General features: G+C 51.7%; 1 protein-coding gene across 3 annotated transcripts in view; it reads left to right on the forward strand.

Annotated features, from left to right (window-relative positions):
* Positions 1-16,723, forward strand: part of Col26a1 (collagen type XXVI alpha 1 chain) — a 140,996-nt gene that overhangs the window by 24,177 nt on the left and 100,096 nt on the right. For all 3 annotated transcript variants that reach the window (XM_075976348.1, XM_075976339.1, XM_075976355.1), the window contains exon 2: positions 15,204-15,326. In XM_075976348.1, the coding sequence (XP_075832463.1) occupies positions 15,204-15,326 (123 nt within the window). The remainder of the gene's footprint in view (positions 1-15,203; positions 15,327-16,723) is intronic.

Raw genomic sequence — 16,723 nt, forward strand, 5'->3', positions numbered from 1 at the left:
CTCACTTCCCACCCCCTCAACTCATTCCAGCCACTCAGAGCTGTTCCTTACACTTCTAGGGCTTTTAAGTTTTTCCAAATTCTTATCTTTGAAAGGTAGAGTAGGGCGGTCCTCAGAAAAATGTGGCATGCTTCTATGCACATGCATCTGTCTGTCTGTCTTGCAGTACTGAAGATGGAACTCAGGGTCTTTTAAGTGCTCTGCCTAGAATCCCCCAGTGAGGGGCTGGGGTGTGGCTCAACAGTAGAGCACTTGACTAGAATCTTCTAGTGAGAGGCTGGGGGTGTGTGTCAGCTATACAGTGTTTGTCAAGAAGATGTCACTGAAGGGCTGAGGGCATGGCTCCATGAATTCCAGTTTCAGTGGAATTAGAAAATATTGTTGAGGGTGATAGAGGCAACCATTTTGACACCGATCATTGGTCTCCAATACATTTACGCAGGCGAGTTCACCCGCATGCGTATTTACACATACTTCCTGCCACCCCGATTAAAACATGCATGAGTTAGTCACCCTCTCTGTGTCTTCAAAAGCCACCCAGTTACCTCCATTGTCATTACTCCCATAGTGGCACTGAGCATGCTCAGAGGGACTCCTTACATAAGGAGGGGTGTACACTTCGTTGATCTAAGAACCCTGGTTAATTGGGCCATTATTGTTGAGAAACCATGGAGGAGGAGGAGATGTCCCACTGAGGCAGGGTGGTAAGAGGAATGGGGGCATTTCTGGAAGAGTCTGTATGGGACGAAACTCTGAATGTGGGTCCAACTCAGCCTGAGTGTGTGTGTGTGTGTGTGTGTGTGTGTGAGTGTGTGTGTGTGTGAGAGTGTGTGTGTGAGTGTGTGTGTGTGAGAGTGTGTGTGTGAGTGTGTGTGTGTGTGAGTGTGTGTGTGTGTGTGTACGTTGAAGCTCTGTGTTTCAGGACAGGAGCTACCAAAGGACCAGCCTGGACTCATTCTGGGTGACTTCAGGAGGACGGGTGTTGTCCCTTGCAGACCAGTCCACCTCTCTCTTCATATGTGTTCTTATCAATGCGTATCCTAAGCCACCCTTGGGCTGGGGAGCAGGGGACCAGAACTCTGGGATCTGCCCGCCAGCAGTGACAGTTGGAAGGAAGGGACAATGGAACACGACCAGCACATGTACCTTTCTAGTTGACACCACTTGGCTGGAAGTTATCTCAGAGTCCCTGCGGACCTAGAGATGACCTCATCTTGCCAAATATTTGCAGGGTAAGCCCGAGGCTGTCCCTGTCTGAGGAACCCTGGGGGCAGTGGAAACTGGTCCCCAGACAACTATTCGCTCAGCTGCTTTGGTTTTCACCTGCGCAGCTGCCCCAGAACTCCAGCCTTTTATCCGCACATCAGCATGAAGGGCTCTGAAGCCCTCCCAGCCTCAAGGCTGTCCTTCCTGCTCCGTGGGCTGCTGGCAGATGAGAAGGAGCCTGGACCCTGGAGCCCGGAGAAGGCTCGCCCCACACAAAGTCAGTGATTCCACAGCACGATCCTCACCCAAGGCTTTGGAATCAGCTTCCTCGTCTACATCTATGGGGTCTTAAGGTGTTCAGCTTCGTCTGAACTCACAAGTTGGGAACTTTGGGAACCACCAGCCATGACATCTCAAAGAGGCAGGGAAGAGAATCCAGGCTTGGAGAGACACAAAAGGCTAGCTTCAGAATCAGCGGGATGGATTCTGGAATTTGAGTTCATTCTTTCATTTGCATGAGTCCCCACACTTGTGGCCAGTGCTTTAACCACTGAGCCATTTCCCCAACCCCACCTTTATTTATTTTTTCCAGACAGTATCTCTCCCTGAACCTGGAGAGCATTGGTCTGTTTGGACTGGCTAGCTACAGGTCCCAGGAATTCTCTTGCCTCTGCCTCCCCAGTGCTGGGATTGTAGGCGTGCAAGGTATACTCATGCCTACATTTGTAGATGTGTTATTTTGGATTCAGGACCAGGAGGTGCACTGCCCATGGTGAAATACTCTGGTTGCCATTCCCTGCAACCTTCCCAGCAGCCTCAGCAGCCCTGAGATATCCGATGCCAAATTCTGTGGTATTCCCCCGTTCAGCACTCGCTCGCATTCCACAGATTCTTATCAGGTCTCTCTTTCCCTCTAGTGAACACTGGAACCAGTCTGCCTGCCGATCGCAAGGGGATGGATGGCGAGAAAATGAAACACAGTTTTGGGTTTTGCTGACTCTGCCCGCAGCTTGCTGGGCCACTATGGGCGGTCATTTCCTTCTCGGGGTCTTGATTTTCATTACCTGTTGGAGTTTGGGGCCAGGCCTGGGGATGCAACCTGTGATTTCAGTTTTTAGGGGGGTGGAAAAAGGAGGATCATGAGTTTAGGACTAGCCAAGGGTTACAGAGCGAGACCCTGTCCCAAGACAAGTAAGGAAAGGGAAGGACAGAGGGTGGGGGGGGGGGAGTGAGGCAAGAGAACCTTTTTTCTTTTCGGATGTGTTAGCATGTGCAGATGTGTGTGCGAGGGGGGGGGGTGGTCCTGTTTTCCATCTTATTCTCTGGAGACAGGATCTTGGCCAGTGAGCCCCAATGGTCCTCCTGGGTCAGCACCTTTCCTAGGGTTTCTACCGCTGCGGTGAAACACTGTAAGTAAAAGCAAGGGGGGAGGAAAAGGCTTATTAGGCTCACACATCAGCACTGCTGCTCATCCCTGAAGGAAGTCAGGATAGGAACTCAGACAGGGCAGGATCCCGGAGGCAGGAGCTGAGGCAGAGGCTGTGGAGGGGTGCTGCTTACTGGCTATTTCTTCTGGCTTGCTTAGCCTGCTTTCTTATAGAACCCAGAACCGGTAGTCCAGGGATGGCACCGCCCACCATGGCCTGGGCTCTTCCCTATTGGTCACTAACTGAGAAAATGCCCTACAGCTGGATGTCAAAGAGGCATTTCCTCAACTGAGAGTTCTTCCTGTATGATGACTCTATCTTGTATCAGCTGACTCACAAAACCAGCCAGGACACAGCTGGTCTCAGCCATGCCCAGCTTTTTACATGGATTTGAACTGGGGTGCTCCTGCTTATGCAGGATGTGTTCTTACTCACTGAGGAATTTCGACAGTTTTACCACCACCACCGCCACCACCGCCACCACCTCCACCTCCACCACCTCCACCACTCCACCTCCACCACCACTACCAACACCTCCACCACCTCCACCACCACCTCCACCTCCACTACCAACACCTCCACCACCTCCACCACCACCTCCACCACCACTACCAACACCTCCATCACCACCTCCACCACCACCTCCACCACCGCCACCACCTCCACCACCACTACCAACACCTTCATCACCACCACCACCAACTCTGCCACCACCTCCTCCTCCACCACCACCACCACCACCACCTCCACCACCACCTTCACCACCACCTCCTCCTCCACCACCACCTCCACCACCTCCACCACCTCCACCACCACCACCTCCACCACCTCCACCACCTCCACCACCTCCACCTCCACCACCTCCACCACCACCTTCACCACCACCTCCTCCTCCACCACCACCTCCACCACCTCCAACTCCACCACCACCACCTCCACCACCACCACCTCCACCACCTCCACCTCCACCACCACCTCCACCACCTCCACCTCCACCACCACCTCCACCACCTCCACCTCCACCACCACCTCCACCACCTCCACCTCCACCACCACCTCCACCACCTCCACCTCCACCACCACCTCCACCACCTCCACCTCCACCACCACCTCCACCACCTCCACCTCCACCACCACCTCCACCACCTCCACCTCCACCACCACCTCCACCACCTCCACCTCCACCACCACCTCCACCACCTCCACCTCCACCACCACCTCCACCACCATCACCACCTCCACCATCACCATCACCACCACCTCCACCACCTCCACCTCCACCACCACCTCCACCACCTCCACCTCCACCACCACCTCCACCACCACCTCCACCACCTCCACCACCACCTCCACCTCCACCACCACCACCTCCACCTCCACCACCACCACCTCCACCACCACCACCACCACTTCCTCCTCCTCCTCCACCATCACCTCCACCTCCACCAACAACACCTCCATCACCACCACCACCACCTCCGCCACCACCTCCTCCTCCACCACCACCACCATCACCACCACCTCCTCCTCCACCACCACCACCATCACCACCACCTCCACCACCTCCACCACCTCCACCGCCACCTCCACCACCCACCAAAGCCTTGCAGTACAAAGCCTTCTCTTGTCTCTACCCAAGTCCACCACACAAAGCTTCCAGGAAACAATGAGACACATTCTTCTGCTTTCATCAGAGGATGAGAGACGTGTTCTCCACTGCCCCAGACCTATGAACATCTGGTTCTCTGAAGAACAGTTATGGCGGAGATTGGCATACTTAGTTCCAAAGCACCAGGCACTCAGAGAACATTCTAGAGCCTTTGTACCTCCCAGTCCAGCAGTTGGGCACATGGCTGCTGACTTAATCTCCAGTCACTGGTGTGGCGGGGACTGCTAAGGACCCTTTACAATTTACAAGTGCTTGCACGCTTGCTTATCCGTGTTGATCCTGCGTGCATAATAACATTTGTTATTATGTTTTTAGTGTGTGCACGCAGTCAGAGAACACATTACAGGAGTTGGTTCTCCCCTTCTACCAAGTGTGTCCCAGGGATTGAACTCAGGCAGTCAGGCTTGGCAGCTCCTTTACCCACTGACCCATCTTGCTGGATGTTTTTGTTTTGTGACAAGGGTCTCATTGAGTAGTTCAGGCTGGCCTTGAACTCCTGATCCCCCGCTAATTGCTAATCGCAAAGAAGTGAGGAGAAAGACCCACCATCCCAAATCATCATGGCCGAATTAATTAAAGCAAGCTTTTTATTCGTGTACCCGGGCTGCCTCCCTTTAAGGCGCGGTTCAAAAGGTCAGCTTCAGACATGGGGAAGATAAGGGTTTTTATAGGTCAGAGGTAGGGAGTTTCCAAATGGGGGATTTGGCAGGTAAATAGGTGGGGTTACAGAAGCAGACCATAAGGACAAAAAATCGGTCATAAACATCTCCTGAAACAAAGGCATGGTTGCCACTTCCTGGATCAGGCAGGACAGAATCATTTGTAGTGAAGTTATAGGTTGGGCACAGCCCAGTACTTGAGAAACAGATTAATCATAAACAGGAACGAATCTAGTTTGTCTTTAGCGTAAGATGACTTTCAAGCCATAGATGGAGGTAGATCGGTTCATCACCTCTTGCCTCATCCGGCCTCCCAAATGCTGGGGTTATATGTGTCAATCATCATGCCCAGCTCTAAGGTTCTTAAAACTTTCTTCATTAGTGTATGTTAATGGGCCTGCCATGGAGGTATGCGTTGGAAGCAGAAGGAGAACCTCAGCTGTTCGTCTTTGCCTTCCATCTTGTTTGAGATAGGTCTCTTGTCTCTACACTGCAGAGTCCAGGCTGGCCTGTGGGCTTCCGGGGACTCTCCTGTTTCCACTTCCCACCTTTCTGTAGGAGATCTAGAATTACAGAGTCTCACACTCTCTGTCTGTGTTTTTTTTTTAAATATTTATTTATTATGTATACAATATTCTGTCTGTATGTCTGAACTAGACCCCATTACAGATGGTTGTGAGCCACCATGTGGTTGCTGGGAATTGAACTCAGGACCTTTGGAAGAGCAGGCAATGCTCTTAACCACTGAGCCATCTCTCCAGCCCTCTGTCTGTGTTTTTTACACATGTTCCGAGGCCTTGAACTCAGGCCCTCACATCCGCATGGCTTTGTGCACTAAGCGATCGCTTCAAGCTTATGTAGTGTGTTATGATAATATTCACCTCTGGTTACCCCTCCCACTCCCGCTGACCCCCTTCCTCTTCCCACGTAAGTGGGTGCCTCACCTGTAGAGCAGGGCCTAGAATCCCCCAGTGAGAGGCTAGGGGCATGACTAGTACTAGAGCACTGGGTTCTGGGTCCAGGATTTAAAAACAAGAAACAGCTAGCTACTCAGCTTTTCAGTTCTGTGGGCTTTGCCCAGATCCAGCCAGAACCTGTTCCTCGGTGTCCTGAATGTGTCACAGGGGCTGCTGATCCCAGGGGAGAGCATTTGGCTTCCTCTTCTCCCAGTGCTCCTCTATATATACCTATGAATGGCTGAAGATCCGTTGTCCTAATCGTACAACCCCTCTGTGACTGTGCTGGATTGGAAATCTGATTCCTAAATGGCCCTAATTGTCCTAATTGTACAGCCCCTCTGTGGCCCTGTTGGATAGGAAGTCTGATTTCTAAACGGCCCTAACTATCTTTCTAGGTTGAGCAGCATACAGCATATTGGGGATGAGCTGATGGTTCGTGGAGGGCTCGCTCCCATGGAGTAGGCTCTGGAATTCTCACCGTGGAAGGTTCTGGTGAAAGGATAGGAGGAAGGCACATAGCTTGCTCTCTCTGCAGGGTCACTGCAAGGGAGTGACTCCTCTGGACACAATTCCACATATGTTCTTCATCCTTCAGGGCTCACGGGTGGCTCCCGAATCCAGGCACCATGCTATTGCCTTCTTGTTTTGCCAGGAGATTTGGGCAGTGGCCACGGGGGTCTCAGATCAGCACCCCGTCAATCTGAAATCAGCAGTTTGGGCTGGGTCACAGTTGGAGAACTATTTGCCTTACAATCATGTGACCCCTGAGTTTGATCCCTGGGCCCTGTAAAGGTGGCAGGAAAGACCCAGTTCCACAGTGTCCCCTGAGCTCCACGACACACATGCCCACACATACACATGCCCACACATACACATGCACACACATACACATGCACACACACACACATGCACACACATACACATGCACACACACATGTGCACACACATACACATGCACACACATACACATGCCCACACACACACATACACATGCCCCCCCCCACATGCCCACACATACACATGCCCACACATACACATGCCCACACACATGCCCACACACACATGCACACACATACACATGCACACACATACACATGCCCCCACACACGCCCCCCCACATGCCCACACATACACATGTACACACACATATGCCCACACACACACGCACACACATACACACATGCACACACACATGCACACATATACACATGCACACGCATGCACTCACCTACTCTGTAATAATAATAATACAAACTTAAAAAAATAAACCCAGGCATGCCAACTCATGGATGTAATCCTGGAGCTGGAGAGGTGGAGTCAGGAGGCTCCTTAGGGTTCACTGGCCGGCCATCCTACCCTACTTGATGAGTCCCAGGCCAGTGAGAGACTCCGTCTTTAAACATCAAAGCAAGGAGGTTAGCACGCAAAAGATAGTATGTCTGACTGTATCAGAAGATTCTAGGTTCTACAGTTGGTTGGCTCCACCTGTCATTTGGCCAGGCATGTTGGCACACAACTTTGATCTCACTTCTTGGTTGGCAGATGCAGGAAGATCTCTGTGAGTCTGTAGCCAGCCTGGTTCTGCATAGTGAGACCTTGCCTCAAACAACAGCAAACTCAATATGGCTGGGACCTGAAGAATGACCGCTGGGGTTGACCTCTGGCTTCTAACCACCCTGGAGAGGTTTGGCACCATCCCATGGGCTGGGGTCCTAGGTCAGAAACAAAGGCCGAGCATCTCTCGCTGCTTCCTGGTTAAGGATGTGATGTGACTGGCCACCTCACCCTCCTGTTGCCATGACCACTTCCTCCTGCAGTGGACTGTACCCTCAAGCTGTGAGCCAGGTATTGAGATGGGTCAGTGGGTAGAGGCTGTGGAAGCCTGATGACGTGAGTTGGAGCCTCGGGACCCACAAGGTGGAAGGGGAGAAGCGTGTCCCCAGCGTCGTCCTCTGACTACCACGCACACTCCACAGCAGACACATCCTTTCTTCCTCTCAGTTGCTTTTGTCAGGCATTTGATCCCATCAGAGACAGGGAACATCTGAGTGGTCTATCCCAGCCTCCAGCACTCATGGGTGGAGTGTGTGTTGGGGAGCACGGTTCATCCTCCACATTAGGCTTACAATTTTTACTTATTATGGGCTGGACAGACGGCCCAGCCATTGAGAGCCCTGGCTGCTCTTGCAGAGGACCCGGCACCCACATATGGCTCACAACCATCTGTAAGTCCCATTCCGTAGGGTCTGCTGTATTCTTCTGGCCTTCTTGGGTACCAGGCACACACTTCACACTGACATACAATCAGGAAAAGCGCCCATACACATAAACAATTTAAAAATCTAGTTCTTTGTTTACTTACTCATTTTGTGTGTTTGCATGCATGAGTGTGGGTGTAACTACCACGGTGAGCGCGTGGAAGTCGGGACAAACTTGGAGTCAGTTTTCCTTCTTCCCTGTGAGGCCTGGGGTTCAAATTCAGGTCGTCAGGCTTGGCAGCAAGCCTCTTTACCCACGGAGCCATCTTTCTTTGTCCTGATTCTGGATTCTGCCTTGGCTCTTTGGAGGCCACAACTCTGTGGTCTCACACTGAACTTCTTGTTGGTGTGGATCTCTAAGTCCTATGTGGGCTCCCGTATCTGGGTGTGGGAGCTGCAGCTCACCTGCATTCCCTGCTCCCAGGTGTGGGAGTTGCAGCTCACCTGCATTCCCTGCTTACAGGTGTGTGAACTGCAGCTCACCTGCACTCAATGCTTCCAGGTGTGGGAGCTGCAGCTCACCTGCTCAGGGCCATAGGGAACATATTTTGCTCAGATAATGTCAAAAACAGCGACAGCCTGCTTCTTTCAACCAAGCGTGTATCTTTTTCTCAGCCTGAGGAGCAGCTTGCCATTTCCAAGTTCTAAAGATTTATCTTATGTGTACAGATGTGTGTCGGCATGGGGTATATACACATAAGTGCTGTGCAGTGCCATAGGAGGACAGAGGAGGGTGGCAGATCCCCTAGGGCTAGACTTATAGGTAGTTGTGAGCAGACTGATATGGGTTCTGGGAACAGGAGTCAGATCCCCTGCAAGAGCAGCAAGCATTTTGAACCCCTGAGCCCCTGAGCCATTTTTCCAGTCCTATTTTGATTTTAACTAGTGTGTGTGTGTTACAAATTCTGTGTGACATCCTCAAAGGGATGTCAGCAAGGAGCCACACCTCTCTTGCCAAACCTCTCTGGCTGGAATTATTCTGCAGCACAGACAGATTTGGGAGGTGTGGGCAGGTGGTGGAACATGCCCCCCCAGTGAACGGAAGACACGGGTGATGATACAGGACCCAGAGCCTGGGAAGGGCCTCAGACCATGAGATCCTAGAATGAAATGTCTTGTTTCTCTTTAATTTGTGTGTCTGTGTGCGTGCATGTGTGTTGTATGTGTGTGCGTGCATGTGAGTGTGGAGTCAGAGGTCAATGTCAAGTGCCTTCCATAACTGCTCTCCACACTATTGTTTTCATATAACATCTCTCACTGAACCTAGAGCTCTCTGATCCTTCTAGACTGACTGCAAGCCCTAGGGGCCCTTCCAGCTCTGTTCCCCCGGGGCTGGGATTACTGGTGTGCCCCATTCCTGGCGGTTTCCACAAAGATACTGTGGTACCAAACTCAGGTCTTCGTGCTTTCACTGCCTGAGCCACCTCCCCAGCACAGATGAGCTGGGTTTGCAAGTGTATCTGGACAGGCCCAGAGCCCTCTTTCTCTGTCTCCGTTTTGCTGTCTTCATCGTTTGGGGCCAGGTTTTGGTTGCTGGAAGCCATCGACAGCCCATGAAAACATCGGATGTCTGCAAAGGGTGATTCAAACCATTGGAAAATGTTTTCCAATTTGCAGTTCATTTCCTTGTGGAAACAACCTGGTGTGATCCAGAGGTGGCTGGACTCTTTGTCTGTTCTAGTGTCCGCGGGATGTGCTTCAGGGTTGGGCATTGTCCTCGGATTGGCAGTAGATCATTTGAGAACCACAGCTCTGTGCCCTTTGGGCAGCACACACGGAGTGGTGATGTAGAACCCATGCTATGGTGTAATGAAGGGAAAGGGGCTGATGAGATGGCTTAGCTGGTAAAGATGGCTTTCCTGACTGAATTCAGTCCCCAGGACTCATGTGAAGTTGCTGCCTGACCTCTACAGGTGTGCCGTAATGTCCATCCGAGCTGTGGAGGTCACAGCTTCAGGACTCGCTTTCCTGTCTGTGTTAAAGTCGCCTCTGCTTTACCATGGCCGTAACAGCTGAAGTGGACAATGAAGGACAAAGGACAGATGGTTCATTTTGGCTGGTGGTTTCAGAGGATTCAATCCATCACTGTGGGGCCACACCATGGCCGACCAGGAAGGAGAGACTGACAGGAAATAACCAGTTATAATAACTCCCATGCTGCATCCCTGGTGACCTACTTCCTTTAGCTAGGTCCTTCATTCTGAAGTCGCCACAAGCTTTCAAAATAGCACTACTGCCAAGATTTGTTAGCCCAGGCTGTCCTGGGACTGCTCTGTAGACTAGGCTGGCCTCGAACTCAGAGATCTGCCTGCCTCTGCCTTCCAAGTTCTCAGATTAAGTAGGTGTGCCACCACTCAGCTTCTGGTAAATTTTTCTTACTGTATTCTCTGTCTCTGTCTTCTTTTTCTTCATCCCCTCTCTTCCCCTCTCCCTCCCTGCTTCTTTTTGTTAGGGTCTTATGTTGCCCAAGCTAAACTAAAATTCGATAGGTAGCTGAGGATGACTTTGAACTCCTGATCCTCCTGCCTCTACTTCCCCAAGTGCTAAGATGACAAGTATGTGCCATCACACCTGGTTTCCTTGAGATTTTTTCTTTTTTTTTTTCATGATAGGATTTTTCTTTATAGCTCTGGTTGTCCTGCAACTTGCTGTGTAGACCAGGCTGGACTCAAACTTAGGGATCTGGCTGCCTCTGCTTCCTGAGTGCTGGGATTAAACGTGTGCCCCAATAACTGCATGAAGACACCTTGACTTTTGGTACACTGGTGGTATGGGTGAAAAACGGGGAACAAGTGTGTAAAAGACTTCAGATATCTGATTTGAGGGTGTATTGAAGGTTATCAGCTGGCTTTGAACTCACTGTGTAAACCCAAGATAGCTTCAAACTTCCATTCCTCCTGCCAAAACCTTCTGAATACTAAGACTGTAGGCGTGTATCACTCCTCTCAGCTATGATGCTTGATTCTTGATACCAGCAGGGATAGGGACAGATATGGTTCTTACTCCTGCCCTCTATCACTTCTACTGTAGTCCCTGCCTTTCCCTCTGACACCACGGTCCCTGCCTTACCCTCAGATGCCGTGGTCCCTGCCTTACCCTCAGATGCTGTGGTCCCTGCCTTACCCTCAGATGCCGTGGTCCCTGCCTTACCCTCAGATGCCGTGGTCCCTGCCTTACCCTCAGATGCCGTGGTCCCTGCCTTACCCTCAGAAGCCGTGGTCCCTGCCTTACCCTCTGACGCTGTGGTCTCTGCCTTACTCTCAGATGCTGTGGTCCCTGTCTTACCCTCTGACGCTGTGGTGTGGTCCCCTGCCTTACCCTCAGATGCCGTGGTCCCTGCCTTACCCTCAGATGCCGTGGTCCCTGCCTTACCCTCAGATGCCGTGGTCCCTGCCTTACCCTCAGAAGCCGTGGTCCCTGCCTTACCCTCTGACGCTGTGGCCTCTGCCTTACTCTCAGATGCTGTGGTCCCTGTCTTACCCTCTGACGCTGTGGTGTGGTCCCCTGCCTTACCATCTGACAGTCACCTGGGATGGTTCCCCTCCATATTGGCCACATGTGTTTCTCCTGCCCTACCCCCATCATCAGTGCTGGTCCTGTGGCTGCATATTTCCGGCTGTACTCTCCTCCAAACTGCTCCCATCTGCTTTCTGTCTCTCCTGGAAGCCTCAAAACATCTAGCCCACTGCTTCTCATTTTCTAATATGGCTTGGGACTTATTTTTAGCTTTGAAATTTCTAGGATATGGTGGTAGGTGGAGGGGATGGGAGCATGTTCCTGCTGGACATCTTAGCCTAATCTTCATATTATTTGTTCTGTCCCCTCTCCACCTCTGCTCAGGTCTCTTTTCCTCTTACTTCCTGTAGCCAGTCACTGTCCTGCTGAGTCATACTCTTGTCCCCTCACTGGGGGATTCTAGGCAGGTGCTCTACCACTGAGCCACACCCCAGCCCCTCACTGGGGGATTCTAGGCAGGTGCTCTACCACTGAGCCACACCCCAGCCCCTCACTGGGGATTCTAGGCAGGGGCTCTACCACTGAGCCACACCCCAGCCCCTCACTGGGGTATTCTAGGCAGGGGCTCTACCACTGAGCCACCTCCCAGCCCCTCACTGGGGGATTCTAGGCAGGGGCTCTACCACTGAGCCACCTCCCAGCCCCTCACTGGGGATTCTAGGCAGGGGCTCTACCACTGAGCCACACCCAGCCCCTCACTGGGGATTCTAGGCAGGAGCTCTACCACTGAGCCACCTCCCAGCCCCTCACTGGGGATTCTAGGCAGGGGCTCTACCACTGAGTCACACCCCAGCCTCTCACTGAGGGATTCTAGGCAGGTACCCTACTACTGAGTGGCCCTAGCCTCCAGAGGAGCTGATACGACAGGTCTGTGCCCTCCGGGACACTTCTAGTTCCACGGGGATTTCTGGCATGCTTGTGTCTCTCACACTTGCTGGCCCACACTTACCCTTCTGTACTCATGCTGTCCCTTGATGACTGCAGTTAATGAATTTGATCTTTCCGTGCTTAGGTGGTAGCCTTTCCTAGAACTGACCCTCCTTTGTTTCCGTAGCTCCTTGTGCTCATCAGGTGTTTGGAACTCTTCCCCTGTGTTCTGGTGCTGTAACCTTGTCCTTCTCTGTCATCTCCACTAGAGTAGCCTTTTGTGGCAAGGTGGGGCTGAGCCTCCTTCATGGGATCCGCAGGTTAGTGACTAGGATGAAAACAGGGCTCAGAGCCGGAGGTCCTCTCCCTTCCTTTCAGTCCCTGATATGGGGTCTCTGGTAGTTCATGCTGTCAACTTGACAAGACCTAGAATCACATGGAAACAAAACCGTGGACATGTCTGGGAGGGAGTTTCTAGTGGGGGTTCATTCAGGCGAGAGTGTGGGCAGAAACTTGAGGTAGCTGGTCACACTGTCTTCACAGTCAGGAAGCAGGGAGAGGTGGGTGCTGGCAGTCAGCTTGCTTTCTCTGTCCCTGACTCCAGACCAACCATCGGATGGTGTCACCCATATTCAGAGCGGGCCTCCCCACCTCAGTTACACAGCTCTAAGGAGACCTCTCAGACACTTCCAGGGGGTGTCTTCTAGATGATTCTGAAGATCAGTGTTAACTGACGTTCATCTGGGCTACCACACACGCCTTTAATTTCAACACTCGGGGGAGGCGGTGACAGGGGCTCTCTGTGAGTGGGAGGCCAGTCTGGTCTACATAGCAACTTCTAGGTCAGCTAGAGCTACACAGCAAGACTGTGTCTTGGGGGTAGGAAGAAGCTAAGGATTTGAAGAAAAAGAGAATGAAGTAGAAAAGTAGAAAATACCAATGATTCAATACTGATTTATTTGCTGATTTGCTTAAAGCGCCGCTTGCCCTGCCTACTGGCCGAGCGTGACTTCGCTCGCTACCGGGAACAGAATGACCTGGGTCGTTGCCCTTCACAACCTGCTGACTGCCACGTGTGCGACTGTAAACCTCGCTTGCCTGCCCCACCGTGTGGTTTTAGAGTATAACGTGAGAAGACAAAGTGGATCAGGGATCGAAGCCTTTCAAGGGCTGTCCTGACTTCGGTCCACTGGTGTTGGGGACTCCATAAGCCTCACAGCTGGCTGGGAGAGAAGAGGGAAACTCCAGTCACTACCATCTTTGCAGACACTGGATCAAAAACATCTAGGTCTGATCTCATGGTATACTGTTACACATTTAAACATAGAATCACCACAAAGCTTTAGGCATGGCTACATAGAAACTCTGTAGCAAAGCATCTTATTTACCATAAGGATGAATTCTATTGGCTGACTATGAGCTCAGCTATAGGGCCTAGAGAGGAAGGATCTGTAATGAACGTAAGGATGGATCCTATTGGTGGAGGATACCAAGTGCATGGGACCTCTTTGATAAGAATGGGTTCTACTCACTGAGAGATGTTGCTCAGGATTAGAGCCTAAACAATGCTCAGGATACTGGGGGAGGGGTTCAAGTGGAGGCTGGCTCCTAAAAGAATAGCAGAGGATCATGGGTCATTTGACGGTGTTCACTGGCATTCCAGGTGACCAGGCACCATTTGTTCTTCTTTGAAGACAATAGGCCCAAGGGATGTGGGATGCCCTTCAGTACGCTGCAGATACATGTTGCTGTTATTGGTTGATGAATAAAGCTGCTTTGCCTATGGCAGGGCAGAATAGAGCTAGCCAAAAAATCCAAGCAGAGATACAGGGGAGAGGAAGGCTGAGTTGAGAGAGAAGCCAGTTAGCTGTCAGAGCAGCAAGATGTATTAGAGACCAGATAACACCACCAAATCATGTGGATACACAGATTATTAGAAATGGGTTAATTTAAATGTAAGAGCTAGCCAGTGATAAGCCTGAGCCATTGGCCAAATGATTATAATTAATATTAAGGCTTTGAGTGATTATAAGTGGCTTCAGGACCAGGCGGGTAGCTTCTAGCTACACCCATATGATTGCTAATCCTGGTTTCTCCAATGCTTACTCTAAGCTGTGCTTCCTACAGACCTGCGACATCTCCTCTCTTTCATTCTTTTTGGTATTGGATGCCGTTTCTAGAAAGAGTCCCACAGCAGGCAGATCTGGTCTGGGCCCGACGATGGTGGTTAATATTGATTGCCAAGTTGACAGAATACAGAATCACCCAGGAGCCATAGCTCTGACTATGTTTCTAGATCAGGTTAATCGAAGTGGGAAGACCCACTCCTAATGGGTAGCATCATTCCCTAGGCTGGGGTTCTGGGAGGAATAAAAAGGAGAAAGCGAGCTGAGCACCAGTATCCGTTTCTCTCTCTGCTTCCTGATTGTGGTTGCCATGTGACCGGTTGCCACCCTTTACTGGCCATGATGGATGGACCACACCCGCAGACTCTGAGCTCACATCAACCCTTCCTTCCTTAAGCTGTTTTTGTTGGGTATTTTATTTTGACAGTACCCCTTTCCCCACAGCACAATCTCCTAGAATGCCGTTGGACCCTCTGAGAACGGCCAAGGCTAATGCAACTGTTGCTGTCCCCACAGGCACTGGTGCCATCACACGGTGACAAGGACAGTGTCCTGCCAGGTGCAGAACGGCTCGGAGACGGTGGTCCAGCGAGTCTACCAGAGCTGCCGGTGGCCTGGGCCCTGTGCCAACCTCGTGAGGTAAAGGCACCCGGGGTGCCCTGCCCTGCCTTGTCTTTCTGTTCCCTTGTATGGTATGACCCAAGGGCAGCTCTGGGGTTGGCTGGCTTGATGCCTGGAGAGGAGAGGTGAGCGCAGATTCTGTGTCCAGCCGAGTGAGGTGTCCGTGCCACCAAGAGAGGGACGTCCTCCTACCTGACACAGTGTCATCGTTCAGGATTGTTATAGATGCTTGCAGCGAGGGGTCAGAGGAGATGGTGAGGGTGGTGCTAAGGAAGAAAGTAGATAAAACTAAATTGTGGGGCTTGAAAATCCAGCTTTTCGAGCTGCCCCTTAACAGCGCTAGTACAACTGCTCCGGAAGCTTCCACAGTCAGTCCTCCCACAACCACGCCCTCCCACAACCACGCCCCTTCACAACCACGCTCTCTCAAATCAAACCTTCCCACAGTCAGGACTCCAATAGCCATGCCCTCCCAAAGGTCTGCACTCTTAGTCACTGCCACATCCGCCAACAACCACGCCCCCTTAAAAGCCACACCCACCCTGGCCCCACCCTTTCAAGCAAGCCCACTCCCAAGCCGTCCTCCTCCCATTTCTCACCCAGCTCAATCTTCCCACAACCCAGCCTTCCCAGAGATTTCCCTCGATGTCTCATTGGCTAACATTCATTCTGCAAGGCCTCAGTTTCCCTACTTTAAAGTGGAGGAAACAGAATATTGCCTCAAGATATTGCTGGAGCAGGAGATGAGGTTCCATGGTGGAAGTCTCGCAGGAACCTGACTTCTAATCAAGTCGGAGGCGGAGGCTTTTGCTTTTGATATGTGGCGAAGAGCTTAGAAGCCAACTCCAGGCGCTCAGCCCCCAGGCAGCTCCTGGTGCGGTTCAGGCCTGGGCCTGCATTCCTCCTTCTGAGGTTAGGGAAGCAGGACCCCCACCCTACCCTGAGCGGATTCGGGGCCTATTCTTTCACTGAGGATCCCAGTTGCTCAGCGAGTCTGGCCACGTTTCAACCGCAGCGTTTACACAGCAGCGTTCAGGTTTCCGTATTTCTCGTCTGTTTCTCCTCCCCGTTTTTCTGAAGCTGTGTGGGGCCCAATTTTGGTTATTCCCATCCTTTGATGCATTCCTGGATGCCTTGATTTGGGCTGGCATAGAACCGCGGTGGGGAAAACAGGATACATACAGAACCCACTTCACTAAGCCCGAGATCAGAGGCAAACGGCTTCTCTTGGTGTGCTTTCTCCATGGTACTAACATCGCTTCAATTTCTCAAGTCTGGGTCAGCCCTAGACAGTAAGGGGCTGTGGACGTGACTCAGTCGGTAGAGTGCTCACCTAGCATGCAGAAAGTCCTGGCTTCCATACCTAGCGCTGCATAAAGTAGGCACAGTGGAGCATGATTAGAATCCCAGTATTG

Source organism: Microtus pennsylvanicus, chromosome 1 (genome assembly GCF_037038515.1).
Source record: "Microtus pennsylvanicus isolate mMicPen1 chromosome 1, mMicPen1.hap1, whole genome shotgun sequence".
Lineage (NCBI taxonomy): Eukaryota > Metazoa > Chordata > Mammalia > Rodentia > Cricetidae > Microtus > Microtus pennsylvanicus.